This window comes from Canis lupus, chromosome 9 (assembly GCF_011100685.1).
Source record: "Canis lupus familiaris isolate Mischka breed German Shepherd chromosome 9, alternate assembly UU_Cfam_GSD_1.0, whole genome shotgun sequence".
NCBI classification, from domain to species: domain Eukaryota; kingdom Metazoa; phylum Chordata; class Mammalia; order Carnivora; family Canidae; genus Canis; species Canis lupus.
Window position 1 is genome coordinate 378337 of NC_049230.1, and position 15597 is coordinate 393933.

At 52.5% G+C, this 15597-nt stretch overlaps 1 protein-coding gene across 16 annotated transcripts in view; it reads left to right on the forward strand.

Moving 5' to 3' along the window:
• B3GNTL1 (UDP-GlcNAc:betaGal beta-1,3-N-acetylglucosaminyltransferase like 1) overlaps positions 1-15597 on the forward strand; it is a 49984-nt gene that overhangs the window by 11983 nt on the left and 22404 nt on the right. For 8 of the 16 annotated variants that reach the window (XM_038546186.1, XM_038546187.1, XM_038546188.1 and 5 more), the window contains 2 exons: positions 573-637; positions 4639-4680. The exons of 3 other annotated variants lie outside the window; for them this stretch is intronic. In XM_038546186.1, coding sequence (XP_038402114.1) covers positions 573-637; positions 4639-4680 — 107 coding nt within the window. Of the gene's footprint in view, positions 1-55; positions 134-572; positions 638-4638; positions 4681-15597 lie in introns of those variants that run through there. 5 more of the 16 variants (XM_038546189.1, XM_038546194.1, XM_038546197.1 and 2 more) reach the window with 3 other exon arrangements.

Below are 15597 nucleotides of genomic sequence, written 5' to 3' on the forward strand. Positions count from 1 at the left end.
CTCCCGAGGCGGCCGCCTGGCTCCGGGTGAAGGCGCTGCGTGGAGCCACGTGAACAGCACCCGCGTGTGCACAGGCCAGAGTGTTCACGCGCATCCGTCCCCCCTGCGGCAGCGCCGGGCCGGTCACACCTCGGTGGGTGTGGGGGGCCTGCTGCTCGCGGGGCCGCGAGGTCATGGGCCGTGTGCAGGCGTGGCGGCCCCGGGACACGTGTGCAGGTGCCACTGGCGGCCGCATCTCGGCTTGGAGCCACGCACACTTTGCAAAGAGCGTTCCCGCCAGCGTCTGCTCGGGCGCTTCCATTCGGGGATTTTGTTATTTTTCATTTTTTCAACCCCGCCCGCGGCGTAGCGTAGCATCACAGTGGCTGCTGGGTCCCCGCAGCGGGCACCCCTCCCTCCGCGCTGCCCTCCGCGCTGCTGTCCTTTTGCTTCCCTCTCACTCGGCCACAACTGAGCTGGCTTTGTCCCTCACAGGTCCCGTGTAGCACACATACCCCAAGGTCCAGGAAAGAGGAGGCCACGGAAAAGTGAATTATAAAAGAACTTCTCTCTCTCTCTCTTTTTTTGAACAGTTGGATATTCTAAAAATCAAGCAATAGCACAGAGCTCGGGGTCTTACCTTTGCTTTTTGGATTCGGTAAGTAACTCTTGTTTTATTTAAGATGCGTGTTTGTGCAGTGGCTGAATGATCACATGACCTGACGCTTTAGCGTGATTCTTGAAAATCATCATTCTCTTATGTAACGATGAGACCTAAGGTTCATGGGCTCTCGCCATAGCACTTAATGAGTTAATTTTTAATAAATGGAATTACCTAGAAATGCTGAATTGCACAGCAAAATCACATAAACCGGGAAGGCAGCCTCGGGTAGAACGGATCCACGCACGTGCTGAGAAACGTAGAGGAGGGTCAGTGGTGGTCCCACTGGGGAGGACGGGGAGGGGCGGACCCCGAACGGCAGGTGCACTGTGACCAAGGAAACTGAAGTGACACGAGAGACGAGTTTTTATTTATTTATTTATTTATTTATGTATGTATGTATGTATGTATGTATGTATGTATGTATGTATTGGAGTTCAATTTGCCAACATATAGCATAACACCCAGTGCTCATCTCGCCAAGTGCCCCCCTCAGTGCCCGTCACACATTCACCCCCACCGCCCACCCCCCTGCCTTCTGCTACCCTTGTTTGTTTCCCAGAGTTAGGAGTCTTCATGTTCTGTCTCCCTCCCTGATATTTTCACTCATTTTCTCTCCTTTCCCCTTTATTCCCTTTCACTAATGTTTATATTCCCCGTATGAGTGAGACCATATAATGTTTGTCCTCCGATTGACTTACTTCACTCAGCATCATGCCCTCCAGTTCCATCCACATCGAAGCACATGGTGGGTATTTGTCGTGTCTAACAGCTGAGGAATATCCCACTGTACACACAGACCACAGCTTCTCTATCCATCACCTGTCGATGGACACCGAGTCTCCTCCCACGGTGTGTCTATTGTGGACATTGCTGCTAGAAACATCAGGGTGCAGGTGTCCTGCCGTTTCCCTGCATCTGTATCTTTGGGGTAAATCCCCAGCAGTGCAATTGCTGGGTCGTAGGGCGGGTCTATTTTTAACTCTTTGAGGAACCTCCACACAGTTTTCCAGAGTGGCTGCACCAGTTCACATTCCCACCAACAGTGCAGGAGGGTTCCCCTTTCTCCGCAGCCTCTCCAACATGTGTTGTTTCCTGCCTTGTTAATGTTCACCATTGAGAGACGAGTTTTTAAAATCCACGTCAGCAGGGATCCCTGGGTGGCGCAGCGGTTTAGCGCCTGCCTTTGGCCCAGGGCGCGATCCTGGAGACCCGGGATCGAATCCCACGTCGGGCTCCCAGTGCATAGAGCCTGCTTCTCCCTCTGCCTGTGTCTCTGCCTCTCTCTCTCTCTCTCTGTGACTATCATAAATAAATAAATAATTAAAAAAAAAAATCCACGTCAGCAGCGTTTCCCCAAGTGCAGATGCTGCATCTTTGGAAGGTGTGAAGTGAGGGTGTTGCCAGCGTAATCGTGCATTTTGTACCAAGAACTGAGAAAATGCTCCCGCCCTCGACTCTTAGCCGTCACTTGTAGGGACCTCGGAAACTCTGACCACGACTTATGTGCAGTGTGTTTACGGGAACTGCTGTTTATAAAGCAGAGTCACATGATGAAGCATCGTGACAGGTGACAGAGAAGCATAACTACATGGAAAGCATGTGTGGACCTTCTCACTTACTTGAAAACGTGTTTTTTTTTTTAATTTTTATTTATTTATGATAGTCTCACAGAGAGAGAGAGAGAGGCAGAGACACAGGCAGAGGGAGAAGCAGGCCCCATGCACCGGGAGCCCGACGTGGGATTCGATCCCGCATCTCCAGGATCGCGCCCTGGGCCAAAGGCAGGCGCCAAACCTCTGCGCCACCCAGGGATCCCTTTTTTTTTTTTTTTTTAAGATTCTTATTTATTTATTCATGAGAGATGGAGAGAGAGGCAGGCTCCCTGCGGGGAGCCCGATGCAGGACTCGATCCCGGGACCCCGGGGTCACACCGTGAGCCCAAGGCAGACACTCAACCGCTGAGCCACCAGGTGCCCCTAAAATACGCTTTAAGACGGCCTGTCTGTGCTCGGGCTCCGCGCGGGCCCCTCTGGGTCTGGGGGACCAGACACCACATCTTCTGGACGCTCCTTGGCGGCTGCTCTTGGCCTTCGTGAGGTCGCCGTGGCTCGCAGTTGCTGCTTGTGTTGCATGGACGCACCTACCACCCTTCGTGTCGTCTCAGGCTCAGCCTTTTTCTCGATTACCAGGAGCTTCTGTGCAAGGGCCAGGTCCGCAGGGAGGTCTGAGGACCTCATCCTGCCCCTGAGGACAAGCCCTGGGGCCTCAGCTCTGTCCTGTGGCTTCGCTGCCTCCTGCCTCCTCTTCTGCGCTTTTCGGTCCTGTCCCTCATCTCCTTGCAGACCTGGCTCCAGGGCCTGTTTTCACTCTCAATAGGTCCCTCCAACATTTCCCTAAACAAAGACGTGTTTGCAGCAGACACAGCCAAGCCCGCATGGTAACCCGGGGGAGGGAGAAGGCGATTCTCTGTTCCTGCTTTAGGGCCGCTCTCTCTGGACCGCCCGTGTGCTCCTCGCAGGTGGACCCGGGCCGCCACAGGGGTGGGGGAGAGGGGAGGGCTGCAGGTACCCGCTCCTCGCTGGCTGCCGTCCTCCGCGCCTCTCTCCGTGTTCACCGGCGGGCAGGAGACAAGACGCAGCACCAGGAGCCGGGTTGGGGGGCGAGCACCGCAGCCCAGGGAGGCCCCAGTAAGGCCGCCGCTGGCGTCAGCACAGCCTCCAGCGGGCCGCAGGGGGCGGGGGGGCATTAGGCCCTGAGGTGTCCTAACGTGGTGGTGGTGGCAGGGGGAGGAGGAGCGGGGCGGACACCTGGCGCGCTCCGTCCTGGCAGGTGGGCAGGGAGGTGGATGGGCTCAGAGCCACAGGGTCAGTGCTGCCAGGTTGGCCCCCCCGCGCCTCCACTCTGGGCCTGGGCGTCAGACACAGATGGCGTTGCCGAAGTCTGGGCAGGAGGACTTGCCCTCGCTCGAGAAACGTGGATTACTCTTGGGGTTTCGTTGAAATAAATCAGCGAGGTGAGCATGGCCGTGGGGTTTGCACGACCGCCTGGCCGTACTAACCAGGGCGGGGCGGCACCACCATCTGCCTGCCTGCGAGGGGCTGGGCGCACCGACGGGCAGGTGCGTCTGGCTCACTGAGGACACAGCCGTTCCTGGCCGTGGGTGGAGTAGGAGAAGCGAACAAGAAGTCTGGCCTCTAAACAGGGGTCCTTACTCTGTGCGTCAGGTCAGGGGCCCGAGCTCCTGGCCCCGTGAGCTGAACAGCCGCGGCGTCTGTGGGAGCGCGGCACAGACGGGCCTGGTCCGTGGGCCCTGCTCTTCTGAGAGAGTCGCTTCCTTCCGAGGGGCACCCCCACCACCGTCACTTGCCGCCCCAGCACAGAACGTCTGTCTGCCTGTTGGGACCCTGGCAGCATGGCCTCCACGTGGGGAGCCACGTTAGCCACCACGGAACAGTCTGTCCTGATGGGCCACAGCAGCTGGCAGGGGCTGCAAGGCCCAAGGGAACGGCCCGGAGGGAGACAGGGCCCACGGCCATGCGGGGACGGCCAGGGGGGCGGCCAGGAGGACACGCCGCTTCCAGGAGGTGGGTTGGCGTCCCTAGGGACGGGCAGAGACGTCGGGTGTCCGACCGCTGCCCACGGCGCCTTTTCTCTATGCACCTTCCTTTAGTTTGTTTAGTTTCTGATCTTTGTGGGTTCGGTTCACTTCTGATGCTCACTCGCCACCTTTCAGCCTTTGCTTTTGATTTATTTTATTTTATTTTATTTTATTTTTATTTATTTATTTATGATAGTCACACAGAGAGAGAGAGAGAGGCAGAGACACAGGCAGAGGAAGAAGCAGGCTCCATGCACCGGGAGCCCGACGTGGGATTCGATCCTGGGTCTCCAGGATCGCGCCCCGGGCCAAAGGCAGGCACTAAACCACTGCGCCACCCAGGGATCCCTGCTTTTGATTTATTGTGTGAGGTTTAAGACGATTCCTTCTCTTCTAGGGACCGCATGGGTGTCCCGAAGTCCTGAATACAGTGACTCAGGTATTGTCACCTTTGCCAGCTTCCAACCCAATTTCTTCATCTTCTTTTTAAACGTAGACCCCAGGATCTCCGGATCTCCAGAGCAGAGAACCGAGTCATCACGAGCCTCGGCTCAGGACACTTGCTCATGTGTCGAGTGGGGTCTGTCTGGTTTGTTCTGTGGTCACAGTTCCCCGGGCCCTGGCGGCGGCACTGGTGTGAGTGCCCGTGAACCTGCCACCCAGGACTAGAGCCAGCCCGGCCCTCTGCCCACCTCCCCGCCTCCCCGCTTGGTCTGCCACCTGCCAGGTCGTAATCCTTGCGGAACTCTGGCATTTATACAGATCTGAAAAAGTTAATTGAAAATTTCAGGGTTTTTTTTTTTTTTATCTTTATCTAAAGAGCATCAAGCTATATAATTTTTAAAACGTGTGTTGTTAAGATCTATCCATATCGTTGCTATATATCTTTATAGATCATTTTGTTTTTATTTTATTTATTTTATTTATTTTTTATAAGATTTCCTTTTTTTTTTTTTTTATTCATAGAGATGCAGAGAGAGAGAGAGAGAGAGGCAGAGACACAGGCAGAGGGAGAAGCAGGCTCCATGCAGAGAGCCTGACGTGGGACTCGATCCCGGGTCTCCAGGATCGCGCCCTAGGCTGCAGGCAGCACTAAACCACTGTGCCACTGGGGCTGCCCTAGATCATTTTGTTTTTAAAAACAGAGGTAAAGCTTACATATGGTGAAATGCAAGATTTCAGTGTGAAAATTACACACAAAGTGAACAATCTGGTGAGTTTTGACAACTGTGTACACCCGTGCACTTAATCCCCCGGTCAAGATACAGAGCGTTTCCACACTCGGGACTCCGCTGAGCTTCTAGACAGCGTTCTCGGGTCTCGAGTCGACACAGGTGAAGTCATACAGGTGCCCTCTTCTGTGCAGCTTCTCACTCAGCGGTTCTCTGTGGTATTTTGCATGTCAGTGGCTTATTCTTTTTTATTATCAATCGTGCGAACAAATACGAGCGATCTGTTTTTACACTGTATTGTCTGTTGACACGTGGGCAGTTTCCTGTCTGGGTTACTTTAGTGAAAGTGCCACGAACATTCCCCTGTAAGACCTTTTGTGGGTGTGTATTTCCATTTCTCTTGGAAAAGAGCAAAGTGTGGAGTTGACTTGTCGTCGGTAAAGGCTTGCTCACGTGGGGGAGAACCTCAGACACAGGGGCGGCTCTGTGTCCGGGTGGGGCCCGCGGCTGCTCCGCCTTCCGCCAGCAGGTCCTGTTGGTCTTAACCGTTCAGCGGATGTGAAGTGTTGTTGCAGCTCCAATTTCCATTTCTCTGGCGCCTGTGGTGCTGGGCACCTTTTCACAGGTTAATGGCCGTTCATTTCTTCTGTGAGATGTCTGTTCGGATCGTCTGCCTGTTTTTTGGGGGTTGTTGTGTTGTTACTGAGTTACGAGAGTTCTGTGTCTCGGGTGCACGTCTGTTGTCAGATACTGTGAATACTTTCTCCCACCTGTGACTTGCCTTCATACTTAATGGTGTGTTTCAATGAACAGAAGTTCTGAATTTTGTTGAACTCCAGTGTATTTTTGTCTTTTTATAGTTGACTTTTTTTCCCTGAGAAATCTCCACTTGCCCCAAACGAGAAGCTGTTCTCAGATTTTCTTCTAGTGGTTTAGGGATTTTACTCTCATATTCAGACCGTCATCCATCTTGTATGGACTCTGGCTGAGGCAGGGCTCGTGTGGCCTAGGTCTGTGTGGCTCAGTCCCCGCACCCTGTGTTGAGGACGCCGTCTTGTCTCCGTTGAGGCGCCGCGACGCCCCTGGTGAGAGTCAGTTGGCAGGTCCGTGGGGGTCCGTCCGAGGCCCCGGTCCATCCTGTTTCTCTGTGGTCTGTGCTGGTTTTGCCAGCTGTGCGGCCCCGGGCCCACAGGCATCGTGCGTGACTGAGCATCTCGCCTGGGCCCCCGCTGGCTCCAGCTTCTGCTCTGGTGCATGATGCTGCTTCACTACACCGTGTGCTACGTGGCGTCACAGGAGTGAGAGCTCCTCTTGGGTGGGATCCTGGCCCAGGGGTGCGCGGCCATCGGAGGGAGGGACGCCATGCCCCCGGTGGCTGCAGTCCCGGAGCTGGCCGTGGCCTCCAGAGCTTCCTCACCCTTGGCGCCGACGGCCTTCTCCTTTGTGCCGATGCCTCTTGGTGTGTCGACCTGCGCTTGCCGATTGTGAATTGTGAACCAGCTCACCGTTTGGCCCGTTTTTCTTCTTCAAACTTAGAGAATTGTTGCAAGGACGCGACAGGCCCCACACGCCACCCAGGAGTGGACTCTGAGGGTCTGGAGAGCGAGGCCCCAAGCAGGGTGTGGGGTCGCTGAGGCTACAGATGGTGCAGATGCTGCACGGCCGTGGCCTGTGGCCAGAGCTGGTTAAACGCACCTGTAGCTGCAGGTAAGGAAGGTTTGGGTTTTTCTCTCTGTGTCACATGCCTGCTGGTTTTGACCTGTGACCTGTGGGTGGAGCGTGGGGTCGTCTGGAATCGCTGCGACTCTAGGACACAGCCGAGCAAAGGCCCGGGTTCAGGTCTGCAGCAGGCGGGTCCGCTGGGAGCACGGCTGTGGCGGCTTCCCCGCTTGAACATCAGCTAGAAACTGGGGGCACAGGCGGGGGGTAGGGGGGCAGCTCAGGGGGCAGTCCGGGTGGGGGGCAGCCCCGGGGAGCCCACCCAGCTTCCTGTGGGCCTGCACCCCGATGAGCCACAGCCGCTGGCAGCCAGAGGGCCTCGAGCCTGCACTGGGCCCGGCTCCCGCGTCCTCAGCAGCGTGTCCTGGTAAATAAACACCCGGTCTGTTAAAATAAACAACGGACAGAAAACCCCAAGTTTTGTTTAGAGATCCTTTTGCAGACGTTCTGAACTCTGTGTCGAGGCCCCTGCGGCACCGCGCGGGGGAGCCCGCAGGGACCCGGGTCACCGCCCGCGGTGCTGTCTGGGGGCGCCCGGGGGGCGGGGGTCCACGCTGGGGGGCTGCCTTTGGGGGGGTGAGGGGGCGGGGCTGTGCTGGGGGCGGGGCGGGGTTTGGGGCGCCCCCACCTCTGCTCTGCAGACACCCTGCCCGGGCCTCTGGGCTCCGCCTCTCCCGGAGAGTAAACCATGGGGCCGCGTCGGCCAGGAGGGAGGGAGGCCCCGGGACCTCAGCGGAGGCCGCTCCCTACGAGACCGAGCAGGTCTCCCAGGTCCGGGGAGGTGGAGGTGGGCCGCCCCAAATCAGGGGCGGGGGGGCCGGGCGGAGGGGCAGGGCCTGTGTCCCCGGAGGCGCTGGGCCGCCTCAGGCGCCGCTGTCCTTGGTTTCTGGAGGGTGAAGGCCCAGGGGGCGCCCAGCCTTCGGGGGGGTGACCTGTGCGTGCGGCGGCCTCGGGCCCGGCCGGGGTGAGGGCTGGTCCCCGAGCCCGCGGCCCCCGCCGCTGCTGCAGACGCGCCCCCGGGCCCCAGGCCGGCTGCGCCCCGCCCTCCCGTGACCCGCCGGGGACCCCGCGGGCACCTGCTCCCCGCCCGCCCCCTGCTGCCCCCCGTGACCCCGCCCCGGGGACCCCGCGCCCAGGGAGCTCTCTTCTCCGCGGTGGAGGGTTTCCCTACCCGAGGAGCCGGGAGCCGGCGTGGGCCCGTCCGCGGGGCGTGTTCCGTGGGGCCCACGGTGGGCCCCGAGGCGGCTGCGCTGGGCTGTAACTGCGGCCCCGGGAACTCGGCGGCCCGGGCCCTGCCGCCACCCCGACCCGGTGGTGTTCTTAGGCGGCATCACGGGCTGAAGTCAGGTTAGACTCTGGCCGGACTCTCGGCTTTCCTGGAGGCACATTAAGAATCCACCTGCGGGACCTCAGCGTCCCGGTAACAGGGCCTCGGGCGCTGGGCCGCAGGCCGGGCCAAGAAGCAGGCGCGGGTGCCACTGGCCGGCGGCCTTGCTCCTGGTCGCCGTGCAGGGGCGGGGCCGCAGGGACGGGGCCGCAGGGGCGGGGCCCGCAGGGGTGAGGCCGCAGGGAAGGGGCCGCAGGGAAGGGGCCGCAGGAGTTGGGCCGCAGGGACGGGGCCGCAGGGGCTGGGCCGCAGGGAAGGGGCCGCAGGGGCGGGGCTGCAGGGGCGGGGCCCGCAGGGACAGGGCCGCAGGGAAGGGGCTGCAGGAGCTGGGCCGCAGGGAAGGGGCCGCAGGGACGGGGCTGCAGGGACAGAGCTGAGTGGTGGCACCGACCCGCGCCTTCGCCCCCGCAGGGGCTTGGGAGCTGCTGTCCACAAGGACGAGCCACTTTGCGGGCCTGGCGACTGAGAGCCTGGTCGTTCTGGGGTCGGATGGAGAGCTGAGCCGGCGGCCTGCCTGGGTCCTGCCCCCTGTGGGCTGGGGTCGTGTTTCCCTGGGGACTAACAACCCCAAGTGTTTCCTTGAGCCCTCGCTGCTCATGTGCGGGTCTTCCCATGTGAAATGTCTTTCAAGTCTTCCAGTTTTTTCATTTTTAAAGATTTTATTTATTCACGAGAGACACAGAGAGAGGCAGAGACACAGGCAGCAGGAGAAGCAGGCTCCCTGCAGGGATCCCAATGCAGGACTCAATCCCAGGACCCTGGGTAGCGCCCTGAGCTGGGGGCAGCCGCTCAGGCAGCCACCCAGGTGCCCCAGTTTTGTCTTATTTTGACCTTGATGTAATTCCTCACACATCCTTATCTTGCCCAACATTACGTTTTGGAGGTTGGTGCTGATTTTCGTGTAACAGCGTCTCACTAACTTTCTCTCTGTGTGAGGGTCCAGTGAACAGAGACACCCAGCTCCACCCTGCAGTGCTTACACATCGGGTGTTTGAGCATCGCTGCCAGGAGGTGCTTGAACATTTCTCTCCACACACATGCAGCCGTGGGTCTGCTTGTCACGTACGTGAGGAGGGACCGGTGTCCCCGCAGTGCTGTGCTCACCGCAGCAGGTGCTTGTCCTGCACTGTGGAGGCGAGCTAGCCGCTGTCTCCTCCTGGCCCCTCCTGTGTCTGGTCTTCGCGTGACTCATCTGGTCATTTCCGAGATGTCTGATGAGATTGCAGGGGGACGGTGAGGTATTTTCTTTCCGTACCGCCTGCTCATGTCTCTTGCCCATTTTTAGTAATGTTGCCTCTTTTTCTTCAGTAGGGAGTTAATCTGATGTGTTAGATACAAGTCCTTCGTTGAATGTATGAATTACAAAGAGCTCCTCCCACTGTGGCTTTGGTTTTTATTCTTTTTTAAAAATTTGTTTATTATTTCTTATTTATTTATCTGATAATCTCTACACCTGATGTGGGGCTCAGGCTCAGGACCCTGAGATCAGGAGTCTCATGTTCTTTTTTATTCTTTTAATAGAATTTTGGATGAGCAGAAGTTTCTAATTTACTATAGTCTAATTTATCTATCTTTTTCTTACTGTTAGTGCCCTTTCTCTCTGGTGAAATTTGTTTACCTCACTCTTAGGAAAATGTCTTTCTGTGTCATTCTCGGGAAGCTTTGTTTTTACTTTTTACATGCAGATCTATGAGTCTAGGAGTCACTTCCATCGCCCATGGGGAAGCGGTCCCGAAGGAGTCCTCATAGGGATTTCCAGGGGGCATAGCATCGTTGATTGAAAGGAAGGCCCTTGCTCGCCACTTTAGTCCAGTGTTGACGTGGACAGGGCCTGTTTCTGACCTCTGCGTCCTGTCCATACAGGCTGTTGGTCTGTCCCTCATTCGCCACGTTGTAGCTTTACAAACACAGTGTAGTTTGATTCTGTAAGTCCCCTTCTTCATCTGTTACAATATTTTTGGCTATTTTTTTTAAATCCTTTTTATATTGAGGCACCTGGGTGGCTCAGTCAGTTAAAGTGTCCAAACTCAGGTCGTATTTATTTATTTATTAAAATTTTATTTATTTATTCATGAGAGACACAAAGAGAAAGTGAGAGGCAGAGACACAGGCAGAGGGAGAAGCAGGCTCCATACAGGGAGCCTGATGTGGGACTCGATCCCGGGTCTCCAGGATCACACCCTGGGCTGCAGGCGGCGCTAAACCGCTGCACCACCGGGGCTGCCCTTAAGTGGATTATTTGGCTTTTGGGTGTTGAGTTGAATAGATTGTGGATCCTAACCCTTTTTCAGATTTGTCATTTGCGAACACCTTCTCCCATTCTGTAGCTGCCTTTTAATTTTGTTGATTGTTTCCTTCGCTGTGCAGCTTTTCATCTGGGTGAGGTCCTAGTAGTTCATTTTTGCTGTTGTTCCCCTTGCCCCTGGCCCCGCGTCGAGTGAGCCACTGCTGTGGCTGACATCACGGAAGTGGCTGCCTGTGTTCTCTAGGATTTGACAGATTCCTGTCTCACATTTAGATCTTTCATCCATTTTGAGTTTATCTTTGTGTTTGGTGTAAGAGAATGGCCCAGTTTCATTCTCCCGCGTGGGGCTGCCCAGTTTCCCCAGCACCATTTGTTGAAGAGACTGTCTTTTTTCCAGGGGATAGTCTTTCCTGCTTTGTCAGAGACTAGCTGCCCACACAGTTGAGGGCCCATTTCTGGGTTCTGGGTTCTGTTCCGTTGATCTGTGTGTCTGTTTCTGTGCCGGGGTCACCGTCTTGATGATCACAGCTTTGTAGTTTGGCCTGAAGTCTAGAATCAGGATGTCTCCAGCTTTGCTTTTTTTTTTTTTTTTTCCAGGATTTGGGGTCTTTTGTGGTTTCATACAAATTTTAGGGGTTTTTGTTCTAGCTCTAGCTGGTGTTATTTTGATAGGGATTGCATTCAATGTGTAGATTGCTTTGGGTAATTTGGACATTTTGACAATGTTTTCTCTTCTAATCCATAAGCATGGAATATTTTTCCATTTCTTCATGTCCTCTTCGATTTCTTTCGTAAGTATGACATAGTTTTTAGAGTAAAGATCTTTTACCTCTTTGGTTAGGTTTGTTCTTAGGTATCTTATGGCTTTTGGTGCAATTTGCAAATGGGATCAAGTCTTTGTTTGTCTCTTGCTTTGTTATTGGTGTATAGAAATGCAACGGATTTCTGTTCGTTGATTTTTATATCCTGCATGTATTAATTCTGGCAAATTTTTAGTAGATTCTTTTGGGTTTTCTACATAGAGTATCACGTCATCTATAAATAGTGAAAGTTTGACTTCTTCCTTGCTGATTTGGTTGCCTTTTATTTCTTTTTGTTGTCGGAGTGCTGAGGCTAGGACTTCTAGTACTACGTTAAATAGTAACAGTGAGAGTGGGGACATCCCTGTCGTGTTCCTGACCATAGGAGAAAAGCCCTGTTTTTCCCCATTGAGGATGATAATTAGCTGTGGGTCTTTGCTATGTAGTTTTTATGATGCCGAGCTGGGTTGCCTCTGTCCCTAATTCTTGAGGGTTTTTATCAAGAATGGAGGCCGTATTTTGTCAAATGCTTTTTTCTGTATCTGTTGAGAGGATCATATGGTTCTTATCCTTTCTTTTTTAATGCAGTGTATCACATTGATTTGCAGATGTTGTACCACCCCAGTAGCCCAGGAATAAATCCCACTTGGTCATAGTGGATAATTCTTTTAATGTACTGTTGAATTTGATTTGCTAGGATTTTATTTTATTTTTATTTTTATTTTTTTAATTTTTTTTTTAAATTATAGTCACAGAGAGAGAGAGAGAGAGGCAGAGACACAGGCAGAGGGAGAAGCAGGCTCCATGCACTGGGAGCCTGACATGGGATTCGATCCCGGGTCTCCAGGATCGCGCCCTGGGCCAAAGGCAGGCACCAAACCGCTGTGCCACCCAGGGATCCCATTTGCTAGGATTTTATTGAGAATTTCTGCATCCATGTTCATCAAGGATATTGGTGCATAAGTCTTTTTAGTAGAATCTTTGTCTGGTTTTGGTACCGGGGCAATGCTGGCCTCATAGAAAGAGTTTGGGTATTTTCTTTCCATTTCTATTTGGGACAGTTTGAGAAGAACAGGTATTAAATGTCTAGCAGAATTCCACTGGGAAGCCATCTGGCCTGGATTTTTGTTTGTTGGGAGATTTATTTTTTATTATTGTTTCAGTTTCTTTGCTGGTTATGAGTCTCTAAATTCTCCATTTCTTACTATTTCGGTTTAGGTCGTTTATATGTTTCTAGGGATGCATCCGTTTCTTCCAGCTTGCTCATTTTGTTGGGATATGCTTGCTTATAATATTCTCTTATAATTTCATTTCTGCAACGTTGATTGTGATCTCTCCTCTTTCGTTCATGATTTCATTTATTCGAGGCCTTTCTCTTTTCTTTTTAATGAGTCTGGCCTGGGGTTTATCAATTTCGTTAATTCTTTCAAAGAACCAGCCCTTAGTTTCGATGATCTGTTCTCCAGTTCTATTTTATTTCAATATCGTTTGAGCTCTGATCATTATTATTTCCCTTCTTCTGCTGGCCTTAGGCTTTATTTGCTATTTATTTTCTAGCTCCTTTAGGTATAAAGTTAGGTTGTGTGTTTGAGATTGTCCTTGCTTCTTGAAAGGGGCTTGTTTTAGCGCCTGCCTTTGGCCCAGGGCGCAATCCTGGAGACCCGGGATAGAGTCCCACGTCAGGCTCCCTGCATGGAGCCTGCTTCTCCCTCTGCCTGTGTCTCTGCCTCTCTCTCTCTCTCTCTCTCTCTCTCTGTGTGACTATCATAAATAAATAAAAATTAAAAAAAAAAAAAAAAGAAAGGGGCTTGTATTGCTGTATGTTTCCTCTTAGGGATGCCTTGCTGCATCCCAGAGGTTTTGAACCTTCAAGCTTTCATTTTTCTTTGTTTCCATGTACTTTTTAATTTCTTCTTTTATTTCTTGGTTGACCCATTCATTCTTTTGTAGGATGTTCTTTAACCTCCACGTCTTTGTGGTCTTCCCAAATTTTTTCTTGTGGTTGACTTCAAGTTTCATAGTATTGTGGTCTGAAAAATATGCCTGGTACGATCTCAGTCTTTTTGTACTTATCGAGGGCTGATGTGTGACCCAGTATGTGATCTCCTCTGGAGAATGGTCCATGTGCACTCGAGAAGGATATGTATCCTGCTGCTTTAGGATAAAATGTTATAAAATATGTGTTAAGTCCCTCTGGTCCAGTGAGTCAATCAAAGTCATTGTTTCCTTGTTGATCTTCTGCTTAGATGATCGGTCCACTGATGTGAGTTGGGTGTTAAATCTCCTACTCTTACTGTGTAGGGGCATAAATATTTACAATTGTTAGATCTTCTTGATGGATAGGCCCCTTGATGTGAGATAATGTCTTCTTTCATCTCTTGTTATAATCTGTGGTTTAAAATCTAGTTTGTCTGATAAAAGGATGGCTACCCCAGCTTTCTTTTGATGTCCATTAGCAGGATAGAAGGTTCTCCATGCCCTCACTTTGAATATGAAGGTATCTTTAGGTCTAAAATGAGTCTCTTGTGGGCAACATATAGATTAGTCTTGGTGTTTTTCAGCTCAGGCCTTGAGCTCAGGGTCATGAGTTCAGGCCCTGCATTGGGCTGCGCACTGGGCATGGAGCCTACATTTAAAAAAGGATGTCAGAGACATTTGTTAGTTTTCACAGAATCTCCCATGAAGCTTTTGACTGGAATCATGTTGAATCCACATATCAGTTACAGGAAGACTGACTTTTTTTATGGTATTCAGTTTTCCTAACAGTGAACATAGAAAGAAACATTCGTTTCTTTATCTCGGTAGCCACGCATGGTTTTCATACTAGGGGGCTTGCAATCCTTCAGTAAATTAATACCTTGGCATTTGGTTTCCAAAAGGCATCTTTTTATCAGCCTTACTAAGATATAATTCACATAAAATCCACCCATTTAAAAAAAAAATCCACCTACTTAAGGTGTACAGCTCAGTGATTTTTATTTTATTTTATTTTTTTTCAGCTCAGTGATTTTTAGTACGTTCACACTGTTGTGCAGTTACCACCACTGTCTAATTCGGGGACGTTGCCATCGCCACAAGGTGATGAGCTCTCGTTCCTGATCCTGCAGCTCCCAGCCAGGCCCACGGGCCCCCTTTCTGTCTCTGGGGCTTGTTCGTTCTGGACCCTCCTGTGAGTGGTACCGACGTGGTTTGGTCTCTGTGACTGACCGGTGTCCTTTCCTTTCCCGTCACGTTGCAGCCTGTGTCAGAGCTTAGTTTCTTCCTGTTGTGGCGACACGGTCCACTGTGTGCATGGACCACATTTTGTGTATCCATTTACCGTTTGATGAGCTCTTGGGTGGTTTCTGCCTTTGGTTGTTATGCAGAAGGTGGCCACAAACATCCCTGTGCAAGTTCCTGTGTGGACAGACGTGTTCAGTGCTCGTGGGTGTTGACCCAGGAGTGGCATTGCCGGGCCACAGGGTTACGCTGTGTTTAGCATCTGCGGGAATTGCCAGACCATTTCCCAAAGTAGCTGAACCACTTTATATTCTCACCAATGATACAGGAGAATAATCTGATGTGTTTTGATATAATGGTGACGTCACATAAACTATTTTGTAGGTTTAAAGAAATTAATTTTATTATTTTTTAAATATTTTATTTATTCATGAGAGACACAGAGAGAGAGAGGCAGAGACACAGGCAGAGGGCCCGATCCTGGGTCTCCAGGATCACGCCCTGGGCCGAAGGCAGGTGCCAAACCACTGAGCCCCGCAGGGATTCCCTGTCATTGTAGTTTTGATTTGTATTTCCCTGACCCCAGTGATGTCACGCACTTTTTCATGTGTCTGTTGGCCATCGGGATGTCTCTTTAGAAGAATGTCTTATTCATGTCTTCTGGTCCGGCGCCCGGCCCGTGTGCGGCACGGTGTCGCCCCATAGCTTCCGCTCGGCGTCCTTGTCTAGTGTGGGTACCGGCGGATGCTGGCCGCCTCCCTCTCCAGAGACTGCGAAGGCAACAGCATACCATTTCTTCTTTTTCTTTAAGATT